General features: G+C 37.2%; 2 protein-coding genes across 3 annotated transcripts; both read left to right on the forward strand.

Moving 5' to 3' along the window:
• The first annotated feature begins 335 nt into the window (after positions 1–335).
• On the forward strand, positions 336–2017 carry LOC110721363. The gene is made up of 3 exons (XM_021900500.1): positions 336–824; positions 920–1255; positions 1409–2017. The coding sequence occupies exons 1-3, from the start codon at positions 336–338 to the stop codon at positions 2015–2017; spliced, it is 1434 nt and encodes a 477-aa protein (XP_021756192.1).
• Positions 2018–3037: 1020 nt separating this feature from the next.
• Positions 3038–6339, forward strand: LOC110721653 (origin of replication complex subunit 4-like). Of its 2 annotated transcripts, XM_021900849.1 has the most exons (6): positions 3041–3650; positions 3786–3895; positions 4356–4511; positions 4958–5050; positions 5123–5187; positions 5921–6339. In XM_021900849.1, exons 3-6 carry the CDS (start codon positions 4430–4432, stop codon positions 6107–6109), a joined length of 429 nt encoding a protein of 142 aa, XP_021756541.1. In that variant the 5' UTR covers positions 3041–3650; positions 3786–3895; positions 4356–4429; the 3' UTR covers positions 6110–6339. The 2 variants fall into 2 exon arrangements, with proteins under 2 accessions (XP_021756542.1, XP_021756541.1); XM_021900850.1 differs by having other exon boundaries at positions 3038–4511.
• Positions 6340–12769: the final 6430 nt, after the last annotated feature.

The following is a 12769-nucleotide window of genomic DNA, read 5'->3' on the forward strand; positions in this document are numbered from 1 at the left end:
AGATTGAATTTTTGGATGAGAATGGAGATGTGATAACTCAGAGAATTGTCTATGAATGGAAGCCGATTCAATGTTCTGTGTGTACTGGTATGGGGCATTCAGGGGATCAATGTCCTATTGATAAAGTCCAGGCTAATAGGAGAAAGGATAGGACTGATAAGATAAATCAAAGGGGAGAGAAAGTATGGAGGCCTGTTCAGAGGAATCCATAAGGGAGTGATGCTCAGAGGAAACCAGAAGGAAATGGGGATCATAGGAATCCAGGTGGGAGTGGTGCTAAGTTGTCTCCTACTGTTTTCACAGGGAATAGGTTCAGTAGTCTTGAGAAGGAGGATATGGAGGTGCCAGATTCAGAAGAGAGAAATGGAGAGGATTCATGGAGTGCTGGTGGTAATAATAAGGCTCTGATCACTAGCGGACAGGTGTTGTATAGAAGATTGGGAGGGGGCAGTGCTTATCTTCTATCCATGGATAAGATAGGTTTCTGGAATGTTAGGGGCATGAACAAGTCTGGTAAGTTGTGTGATGTTTTATGGATTTTAAGACACCATAATATGGGTTTGTTTGGCCTCTTGGAAACGAAGGTAAAAGTGAAAATTTTTGGTAAAGTGTTTGAGAATTTTGGGAGGGAGTGGTCAGTTATTACTAACCATCCTGTTAGTAATTCTAGTAGAGTGTGGATTGTTTGGCTTCCTAGTATTTTCACTATTTCTAGCTGCAAAGTTGATGTCCAATTTGTTCATGTGTGTGTGACTCATAATGCGTTGAGGAGGAAATTTTGGTTGACAATGGTTTATGGTTTGAATACTGCAAAAGAAAGGGAGGTTTTGTAGAAACAGATTGCACAGATTGCTCCTCCTGCTGGTGATTCTTGGATTTTATGTGGAGACTTTAATAATATTCTTAATCTTGAGGATAGGATTGGTTCTCAGTGTACTTTGAAGGAAGTAGAGCGTTTAGGCACTGTTTGAGGAGCAATAATCTCACTGATTTCAATGTGGGTGGTATGTTCTACACCTGGACAAATAAACAAGAAGGAGAGGATAGAGTATGTTCGAAAATAGACAGGGTTATTGTGAATAATGGTTGGCTAAATAATTTTCCTAGTTTTGCTGCTGAGTTTCTCCCTGAGGGTCTTATGAACCATTCTCCATGCTGCATGAGATTAGATAGTCAAGCTGGGAATGTTAAGAAACCTTTCAGGTTTTTCAATATGTGGACAGAAGCTCCAAATTTCTTAGCCATTGTTGAAGATGTGTGGGATATGCCTATTTAGGGTACTGCTATGTTTAGGGTTGTCAAAAAATTGAAGGTTGTTAAACAAAAGTTGAGAGTGTTGAATCTAACTCATTTTTCTTGCATAGAGGGTGCTGATATTGCTGCAGGGAAGCTCTTGTCTGAAATTTAGCAGAAGCTTAATTCTGACCCTACAAGTGTTGATTTGAGGAAGAAGGAGCATGAAGCAAGACTGGCTTACAACGAGGCTCATATAGCTAGATTTCTGTTCCTTAAACAGAAGGCAAAGGCTCACTGGATGAAGGAGGGTGATGTCAACTCTAGCTATTTTCATGCCTGTATTAGACAAAGAAGAATTGAGAACAGGATTTGTAGCATTCAAGATCAGAATGGGAAGCTTGTTAATGACCCTAATGAGATAGCAGAATCATTTATCTCCTATTATAAAGGATTGCTGGGTACTGATGCAGGTGAAGCTAGACAGATTCATCAATCTGTTATTCAGGAGGGTCCTGTTCTATCTGAGACTCAAAGGAACAGTATCTGTAGGCCTTTCACAGAAGATGATGTTAGAGGAGCTGTTTGGTGCATTGATGAGGATAAATCACCTGGTCCAAATGGGTATACTAGTAAATTCTTCAAGAGATCCTGGGAAATTGTAAAAGGGGATGTTTGTCAGGCTGTCTTATCTTTTTTTTATCATGGCAAGCTGCTCAAACAGGTCAATACTACTTCCTTGACTTTGATTCCTAAGGTTGCAAATGTTGTTGCTGTGACTTAATTTCGTCCTATTGCTTGTTGTAATGTGCTTTATAAAATTCTGTCTAAAATGATCTGTTCTAGACTTAAGGAGGTGTTGCCTTGTATCATCAGTGAGGAGCAGGGGGCTTTTGTCTCTGGTAGAGCTATTCTTATGAAGGATTATAAGAATAAGAGAAAGCCTCCTAGATGCACTATTAAGGTTGATATCAGGAAAGCTTATGATACTATTAAATGGCCTTTTATTAAGAGAATGCTGACTGCTCTTGGTTTTCCTAGTGTGCTTGTGAAGTGGATTATGGCCTGTGTTTCTTCTCCTACTTTCTCTCTCATGATAAATGGTGGTAGCCATGGTTTTTTCAAGGGAGCCAGGGGTATTAGACAAGGAGACCCCATTTCTCCTTTACTGTTTGTGGTGTGTATGGAGTACCTTACTCGGTTGCTGAAGAAAGTTGGACAGAAATCAAGGTTCAGATACCACTATAGATGTAGGTCTCTGAAACTCAATCATTTTTTTTCTTCACTATTGAATTCGAATTTTTTGTAATTATCAAATTTTCGATTCTCTTTGATGCTCGCACTCTCTGTCTTCCCAAAATTCGCAAAATCTCTATAAAAAATTAAATTTTCGTCTACTTATAATAAGCAAGATTGCTAGAATCAAATCAAATTAAAATATGAATTCACTAGTGGAAAAATTGCTATTAGCAGCACCCTATTAGCAACTAGCGTTATATATGTTAGCTACTAAAATACTAATTGTAACTGGCTAAAATAATATCAGTTACAAATACTATGTTATTAGCAACTGGCATAATAATGAGCGCTGCTAATACTTAGAGTGTAAAAGTAAAAATTTATATCAGCAACTGGCCTATGTGATGCCAGTTGCAAATACTATAACATTTGCAACTGAAATAACAATGCCCGCTACTAATATTAATTATTTTTAAAATATATTATTTATTCGCAACTGGTCATTTATATGTCCGCTACAAATACTAGGTCAACTAAATTTTCACCAAATTATTTGTAACTGACCTTGAAAGGCCAGCTGCTTAAACAATAAAATAAAGTATAATTGTGACCCACTCGCATAACCCATCTTAACCCTTCTCTCTCATCTCAAAATCAAAAACCCCACTGAACTCCACTCAGCCGTCCTCCATGGTTGCTGAACTTCAGTTAGCCCTCACCTCCATTGTCGCTGAACTTAATCAGCCCTCTCTTTCATTTTTGAACTTCAGTTAGCCCTCACCTCCATTGTCGCTGAACTTAATCAGCCCTCTCTTTCATTTTTGAACTTCAGTTAGCCCTCACCTCCATTGTCGCTGAACTTAATCAGCCCTCTCTTTCATTTTTGCTCAAGAATAAAGAAGAACTAAACCCTAATTTGTTTTGCACTTCGTTGAAGTAGGACGAAACCCTAATTTCATGCTACACTAGATCGAAATCGTCCTCTTAATCCTCTCCTCTCCGTCGAAGCCGACCAAGTCGTACTCTGAATTCTCCATTGAAGCGGCTTATGAGATTTCTGTTCTTCACTGAATCAGCTTCTTAGGTCAATTGTTGAATACGTAGTGTGAGTACATAGATAGTGGTGGTAGGCGCGTCAGCCAAGTCGTCAGACTGAACCTTCAATTCGACAATTAAAGGTATTTTTTGATTTTTTTTTTTTTTTTCTGGAATTTGGTTGTTTGGAGTTCCTTCAATTCGACAGATTTAATGATCTTAGACTTTGATTTGTGCTCTTAAACTTCTCTCTCGTGATCTTCCTCGTTCTCCTGAAGTTTTCGCCTCGGTTTCTTCTATCTATCGTGGCAACGATGGTGATGTTGATGAGGCTGTTTCGCCTTCCAGTGATTCTCAATTGGGTGATTTTTCCCCTAAATCGAATAAAGTGAGAATTTTTTTGATTTATTGTTTTGGATTTTTAATGGGTTTTGTTTGAATTTTGATTTTGTGGTGAATTTGGGGTGTTTTGGTTTTTTGATTTTGTTGGAATTTTTTAATTTTTTTTTTCTTGCTGATTAGATTGTTTAGGTGATTGTTCTTTAATTTTTTGGGTTTTCTTTGATGGGTTTTGTTCAATCTGTGATTTTGAGTTGAATTTGGGCTGTTCAAGTTTTGAATTTTTCAGAATATGGTTTCTTTGCTTCTATTGGAATTACTGATATTTGCTTGACTGAATTGCTTAGTTGATATCCTTTTGGGATTTGTTAATTTCTGATAATTCTTTATTTATGGTATTTAATTGGATTTTTGGGTGATTTTGTAGGACATTGTTCTCATTAAGCTATCTAAGCTTTTTGTTGTGTTCTTGATGTTTTATTGATTTGATTGTTAAAATTGGGTTACAGGACGCATCTTGTATATCTAGTTATGGGGATTTTATTATGGAATTTGAGGATGCTGTGGTTAAGCAACGGCCAAAATGCATTCCAGTAGCGCTCTGACAGAATTGAATGAGAGCCATTTCCAGTGTTGGGTCGAGTATTGTTTGACTGAACTTGAAGGTTGGTATATTTTATCATACTTTGTGTCAGTGTTAGGTTATGACTTGTTATTGGTAATTGCGATTTGTGTTTAATGTTTCACATTGTTTAAACAAATCATTTTGTATAGTATACCAGTGCAGTTGATCTGTATGAAATTTGGTTGGGTAGAGAACCTAGTGGAAGAGCTGTTATGGAGTGTAAATCAATCAATTTGACTAGCTAAGCATTTTCCAGTGAGACCTCTATATGACTAGTATATGTCACGCATCATTAATTGAATGCACTTTCAAGACTTAATTCTGTACTGCATATTATATGCTAGCTTAGGCTTTCAGTAGCTGTGCTGGATACTGATCATTGAGTAGTCTTGGACAGTTGTCATTCCAAGCTCTCACACCCTTAATCCCTTTCCCTTCCTAAAATTATTATTGACTTCTCTGACATGTATCGATTTGTTTTCACAGATGGCTCCGTCTTAGAACTTTATGTACTGGTCTGTATTAAAAGGCTAGAAGTTAAAGAGCAGAACCCATATAAATTCAACCCTGTCATGAAAGGTACACATTAATGATCCACAAGTTGCATTTTGTTTTAAAATTTCCATGTACTTACTGTAGGTTATGTGGCAGAATACAAAGCTACACATGATTCATTCCAGACTCCTGACTATTATGCACGGAATGTCTGCTTATGGGTGAGCATGGTTTAGCTTTTTTTAAAAAAAATTACTTGCAAATCAACCTTGTGATTTTCTTGGGTTACTTGATATATTTAAAGTTCATGGTTTTGTTTGTGTTGTAGGCAATTGGTTGTATGTTGATAATTTCCATATTATTGCATAATTAATGAGATATAGTTGGCTGGATATTGTTTGTTGCGTGTATTTTTAACTGGTATGATGGATGTATGATCAATTATAGATATTCAATGCTTATATTTTGTCTGAATTGAAGCAGAGTTAGTGAACATTGTGCTTCTGTTATCAAAAGCTACATGTTTGTTGGTACATAAATCTACTTTGTTATCAAAAACTACATAAATCTATTTTGTTATCAAAAACTACATAAATCTACTTTGTTGGTAAAAAGTTGTTGCAAACATTGTGCTTCTTTCTGGTAATTGCCAGTGGCATTATCGATTCTTACATGTTGTTCATGTGCTTGGCTTTATACTCCAATCTGAAATGTTATATGCTTTGCCTTGTGAAGGCCCTTATTTATCATGAAGCTGAACAGTGTTCTGGTTTATTTCCTCCTTTGTCATGAAGCTGAACCTTTTGTTCTGCTCAACTCTTGCCATAAGTGTATGGGCTTCAATGTTTTAAATCAATTATTTGGGTGGTTCAATCTGAAAAATTAAATGGGAGATTTTTTTTTGGATGTCATTATTTACATCTCAATCAGTTTTATTTTGATTCATTTTGGCAGTTGGACAAGTTCATTCCCAACAGATCAGCTATGGATTTCGATTATGCCCACTACACGCTGCATTTCTCTTCTTCGTGCTGCTGCTGTTCTGCTTCTGTGCTGCTGTTCTGCTTCTGTGCTACTGTTCTGCTACTTCATTATTTTCTGCTCAACTCTTGCCATAAGTGTATGGGCTTTGGAGAGCAGTGAAGCACCCTTGGCTCCAGCTATTGAGATTAGTGAGACTCTAGAGCAAGAAGAAGCCAGTGAAGGTCGTTTTACTAAAAAATGTCAAATGAGATACATTGGCTTAATGTGTTAGCTTTCTATATTCATCTCTAATATAACCTTCTAATTTTTCAAACAATTTGTTATTAATGTATACTATAAAATTAACATAATTTTTTTTGTTATACTAGTAACTGCTGATATATTTTGTAGATCAATCTAGTTAAAAAAATTGCATTTTTTTTTTTTTTTTTAAAAAAAGAGACTATTTGCAATTGGCCTAATTATATGCCAGCTGCATTAAGTAGTATTAGCAGCGGGCCTAATACTAGGCCAGTTGCGAATAATACCTCTTTTAAGTTTAAAAAAAGACTATTCGCAACTGGTCTAGTATTAAGTCCGTTGCCAATATTACTTATTTGTAGCGGGCCTAACACTTGGCCAGTTGCGAATAATACCTCTTTTAAGTTTAAAAAAGACTATTCGCAACTGGTCTAGTATTAAGTCCGTTGCCAATATTACTTATTTGTAGCGGGCCTAACACTTGGCCAGTTGCGAATAATACCTATTGATGTTATAAAAAAGGACTATTTACAACTGGTGTATTTATACGCCAGTTGCGAATAATGACTATTAGCAGCGAAAAAGTGCCAGTTGCAAATACTATCACCATTTGTAGCCCCCGCAATAGCAACTCCACGCGCCAGTTGCTAAAAGCCATTTTTTGCCAGTTGCTCCACTAGTGATTAAAGTGCACGGTGAGCATTGTGCACTCGCCTATACGATCTAGTTTGTGTAATTAAGTACCTTATTTCAAATCAATTCAGAATATATAAACCTATGGAAATAGACTCGATATAAGTAAAGGAAATGAACGGGTTAGGGGAGGGACACTCCGACTCGATCTAGTAGACTTGAAAAGTGTTTGAAACTACTTGATAAGGGCTAGGAGCCCAAATTAATTGGAATCTAAGAGGTTTGATGAAGCTCTTCTTGAAATATTAACATGATTTGTTTCTCTCGATTTTTCTATGAAAAACATGGATTTTGCTTAGATTTTAAATAGACCTGATCAAAATTGGCCTGTCCTACTGACCTGCCTCAAGTTTTGGCCAGGTTTGGGCATCAAAAGTGGGCTCAAAAGTCGGGTTTGGGCAAAGAAACTTTGGGTTGATTATTTTTGGGCGGGTTGAAGCAGCAGGATTGGCTCGCGGGCTGTTCGACCCGGCCCAAAAATGACAGGTGGTGAAAAAAAAATAGTAAAACTCTCATAGACATCATAGAGTGAATAAAATAAAGAAAATAAAAGACTAACCTTAACCTTTCATTTCCTTTTCCATAACCGTCCTTCCCTTGAATTTCTTCCTCTACCTCCTCTAACTCACCTTTTCGTTTCTCTTTCTCTTAATTCCGTTTCTTTAATCTCCTACATTATTAAAAGTGGATCTTTATCAAAAATTTGTAAATTTTTTATTATATTAAGTTTTATTAAAAAAAACTTTCGAATATGATTATACACTGTATTTTATTTATTTCGAGTGATGTGATGTTTTTTCTTTAAGAGTGTAATACTATATATATATATACATAGTATTTTAAATTTTGAGTTACATACTTTTTTTATTTAATTTTTGAATCAATTTTTTTTTAATTTTTTAATTTTTTTTTTTATTTTAAAAAAAGCAAATCAGATTTTTTAATTCACTGCATATTAGCAAATAAAAAAAGAATCTCTTTTTCTTTGAGAGAGTTACTTATATGGAGATTGACTATCTTCAACTGCTGCAAAGTTCCTAAAAGGTATTATGCTTTATATCTTGTATTTTTTTTAATGGCCAAATGATATGCTATATATTCGATTTCTACATTCAAATTTTTTTTGGGTTTTAGAGTACATAATGAGATAATGCTGTATTTTTTATTTTATACACAAAATGTTTTTTTTTAATTTATTCGGTTCAGTGCCATTTTGGAAATATTATGTTTGATTTTTCGATTTTATTTTTTAATGATACCATACTTGTTGTTGCTTATTAAATTTGAATTGCTTATTTTTTGTAAACGATTTAGTTTCATGCAATATTAAAATTTAAATTATTGCCATAAACTAGTATCGGGTGAAGTATATTAAAATAAAAAAAAAAATTTGACTTTACAACAAGCAGGACTGAATGGCCCGAACACAATCGAATGGGACGGGTTTGGGCATCAAGTTTCGGCCTGTTGCTTGGCCTGGCCTGACTCGACTATATTGGCAGGGAAAAAAGGCATGACCCAGCCCGACGATTTGATCAGGTCTAATTAATTTTAAGAAACATTTTGAAATAGAATGGAGTAGATTATAAGTGGGAGATGGACTAAGACTTGGACCAAGTGACATGTGGACTAGTGTGACACGAACTTAAGTGGACATTGAATTGGACTAGCAATACACATGCTTAGACTTTGAGTGACACTGGACTTGGATTTTACTTGAGTGACTTGAAATTTGATAGTAAAGTTGGGCCTTGACTTCGAATTAGACTTAGAAAACTTTGAACTTGGACTTTGACAAGAGTTAGCGGGCCTAAGACCTAGGATTGGACTAACGTTGGATTGAGCCTTTTTTATTTATAAAAGGGCTTGACTTGTTGGGCTTAGAACTTTACAAGACTCGAATTAAAGTTGGACTATACCTTGGTAAGACTTGCAGTTTAACAACGATTAGATCGAAATCGCAAGTCTTGAGGTTAGATGACTTAACTTGAAGGTTAGACCATGGTTTGACTCAAAGTTAGACTATATTGGTCTTAACTCGAGAGTTGTACCGTGGTTTGATGTGGCTTAATCACAAAATGACTTGGGTTTTAAAATTGACATGACATAAGAAAGATAGTGTAGAGTAGATAGGACAGAAAAATAAAAAGGATAATAAATAAATATTGTATAGGAAGATGAGATAAACTATCACTAAGATATGACCATAAGAATAGGATACATATTTTGAAACCCTAGTTTATATGAGTTTGACATGGATTAGAATCCAAAAAGAGTTGAAGAATCTAGTATAATATGATTTAGATCTAGTCAAATTTGACATGAAAGGATATAAAAGTACATTTTAAATTGAATTTCTAAACTAGACATTTTGTCATATTTTGGTCGTAACCTTTTATATATGACTCTGATTGGGACGGAATCAACGCCAACTGAAAGTTAAAATCTAGGGCTATAGATAAATCCATAGATGCCATGACACGTAATTCTTTCTAGAACTTGGAATATGATAGTTACAAGATGAAGCATGTGCAGACTACGAGGATAGAAATTCAAGTTGAATTAGACTTAGGCGAAGGACTCTTAAGGCTCGACTCTACCGTGTTAGGATAGTTAGACAAGTAAAAAAAATACAAATAAAAAATATAAAAAAATAATGCTCATATGCATGATGCACATGAATTTTGCAACCTAAAGGCCTAGCTTAGGTTTGGATCTATGTTCATAGTATGGTCAGGCTTTAAAGGGTCTATAGTTAAAAGATTGATGTGTAGCAATGCGGTCTCGCATTTTGAGGGCAATCACATACAAACATCTTTGTGACTTTGTGCTTAGGGGCCAGTCCATATCAGCGCATAGCGCCTATGGGTTAAGAAAGCAAATAGGAGGGTAGTAGTGTAATTTACCAAGCTTAAGAAATGCAAAAGTAAAAGGATGACTTTCTATATCCCGTTATAATTTAAAATGTAACGGTGCCTCGTTTTTTGAATATGAAAAGGTTATTTTTCATAAACCTAATTTATACATTTTTCACTTTATCAAAAGCGCATTCTCTCTCCTTGTTTTTTCTTTTTCTCTCCTCCCTATAGTCCTGTACTCTATTCCAACGAAGAGACTATGACGGTGGTTGCTGCCGGAGCTAGAAAAGAATTTTGGTGCGTGGTAATCGTGAGCAGTTGCGTGAATAGTATACCGGCAGTCGCTGGTTCCTTTGATTGAAGGTATGGGCTCGAAACCGACTGTAACAATTTTGCTTAATACGCATTTGTTGGTTATTAAGAAATTTAGAAAGCAATTGTTGTCTTTGATAATGTTGGTTGTTGGTATAATGTATTAGGTTATGTAATTTAGGGTTATCGACTGAAATTAGCGAATTAGGGCTTCCACCTAATTCATTAAGATGAGATGAGATTATTAATGAAGATGAGATGAGTTTATTACTAGGTGTTTATATGAATTTGCGTGAGAAATTTTGTTTTGTTGATGATTAAATTAGCGAATTAGGATTTCCTTTGTTGATGATGATATATAATTGGAATGAATTTAATTGGTAGTGTTTTCAAAACCCGTAATTGTTAAGATGTATGACGATTGTTGGAGTTGTTGTTGGATTTACATTATGAATAAGTGAAATTGATTTCATATTTTGGTAGTAGTATTGATTATGAAAGTATGATTGTTTGTAATGTTTTTGGGTTTGTGAATAAAGTGTATTTTAGGAGTGAAAATTTTATATGTGAACCTAAACCAAACAAAGATGGTTACCAGGATCTCCTGATCAAGTAATTGCATGAGAAAGTTGAAAAAGGGAAGCACAAGCAAGGTACTGGTGCTGAGAAACAGACAACAAAGAGGGCCAAGCAAAAGGTATGGGCATGTTAGATGATAATGATTACACGGTTTTGATTGTAATGTTTGAATGGATTAATTACATGTATAATGTTTTGTGTAGGTCGACAAGAGGAAGGGAGAAGAGGTGAAGAAGAAAGGGGTTGTCGTTAAAACGCAAATAAGAAATACGCAAAAGGTACTCTCTTAACCTTGGTTGTATTTTGACATGGAAATGCTTGTATGTGGTTGGTCCTTTGATTAAGTAGGTGGGAACATGTATTGAATAATAAATGCATGTAAAACTGTGGATAGTTTTTTACAATAGATTTATTGTTAATTATAGTTGAGTTATAAGTTTAGTATTCACAAGCTAAGATTGACATAAAATATTGTGAAAGATTAAAATTCATCACAAAATATTGACAAGTAACTGTTATGGGAATGTATTAGTATTGTTTGTTTAGCTGGTTTGTTTAGATAATGAAGTAACAAAGTCATGAACGTGTTGAAAATGTAATTGGAAATTACAGGTGAGTTAAGTAGTTGTAACAGATTGTATGTATTTTCGATAATATGTTAAGTAAATGTAAAGGGAATGTTGTTTAGGGTAAAAATACCCTAGCCACGTGGCCCAATTAGAGGCTGACACGTGTCAGTCCCAGAGAGGGCCAATGGGAACCAATCCCAGGCTGACACGTGGCAAGTCCTCATTGGGCAGGGACACTGTTCCCTCTGCCCTATAAATAGAGGAAAATACCTCATTTATTGGGCATTCACAAATTCCCAAACACAAAACACAAAAAACCAAAACAACATTTATTCTCTCTGAATCAGAGAGAAAACCTTTACTTTCCGCACTATTCACTTCGTACGCGTTCTAACTAGATCGTCGGAGGCGGAACTCCACCCAACCAGAGTTTCGTTGTTTTGCAGGTACAGCCGGTCAGCAAGCTTAGTCTCGGAATTGTAACTCTCCCGTAGGACACAGAAAAAACCCCGAAACATTTGGCGCTGTCTGTGGGGAGAGTACTTCCAAGATGACTTCTGACTACGTACCGCCTGCTGAAGGCAAACGGCCTATGGTCGAAGCCGATGTCCACACGGACCTTGGCAGTGGTGACGATAATGAAATCGACACCTATATGACCCCAAATGGGTCATTCAGATCCCGGTGCACCCGCTCCCGAGAAGTAAGGGAACGGGGTGAGGATGCAGTCCTTGACCCCCCAGCCGGCCAGCCGGCTAGGGTACCCCAGGCGGCGGAGGGCTCAGCCCCCGTCACCAGAGACGAACTCATGAAATTCATGACTAGTTTCAAGGGGGAAATCATGGACATCATCAAGAAGTCCACTGGCTCCAACAGGGGTCAGTCGACCAAGAAGCCTTCTCCTTCAAAGAAGGGGCAGGCGGCAAAGAAGGCTTCTTCCTCTAGGAAGAAGCAAGTGAAAGACCGGGTGCCTACTCAGCACCCAAAGCCAAAGGGGGCGGATGGGCCCCAGAACGACCTCTCAAGGCTCCGTTTCCCTGAATCAGGGCCACGGAAAGCCATCCGGCAAGTACAGCCGGATGGGTCTAAGAAGACTTACTCCGACGCCCAGATTTAAATCCAGGAAAGGAGAAGTCAGCAACTGTCTGAGTCGGCTTCCACGTCGACCTTCCCAGACAGTTTCCGCAATACTTCAATGAAGCATTCGGAGACAAATCGAGGTAGTCAGTCGCTCAGCGTGTTCGCGCGTACTGGCCCTCAAATCATCCAGCCGGCACCGTATGCACCTCAACCGCCATACATGCCCTATGGATCCCCATACATGCAGCCGGGCCTCTTTGGAGGCCAGGCGGCACCCATCCAGTCAGCCGACTGGCAGCTCCGGCTGCTCAACTTTGGTGAGCAGCCGTCAGCTTTCTCTAGAGAAATAGCCGAGGCGGCCCAGCCGGCCAAGGCTAAGAACGTGTTGGTTGGTACCTTCGACGGTACCACCAACCTGGAGGATCACCTTATGACATACACCAACCTCATGTACCTACAGGGGTTGGACGACGCCGTCTGGTGTAAGT

The sequence above is a fragment of the Chenopodium quinoa genome, unplaced genomic scaffold, assembly GCF_001683475.1.
Source record: "Chenopodium quinoa cultivar QQ74 unplaced genomic scaffold, ASM168347v1, whole genome shotgun sequence".
In the NCBI taxonomy this organism is placed as follows: domain Eukaryota; kingdom Viridiplantae; phylum Streptophyta; class Magnoliopsida; order Caryophyllales; family Amaranthaceae; genus Chenopodium; species Chenopodium quinoa.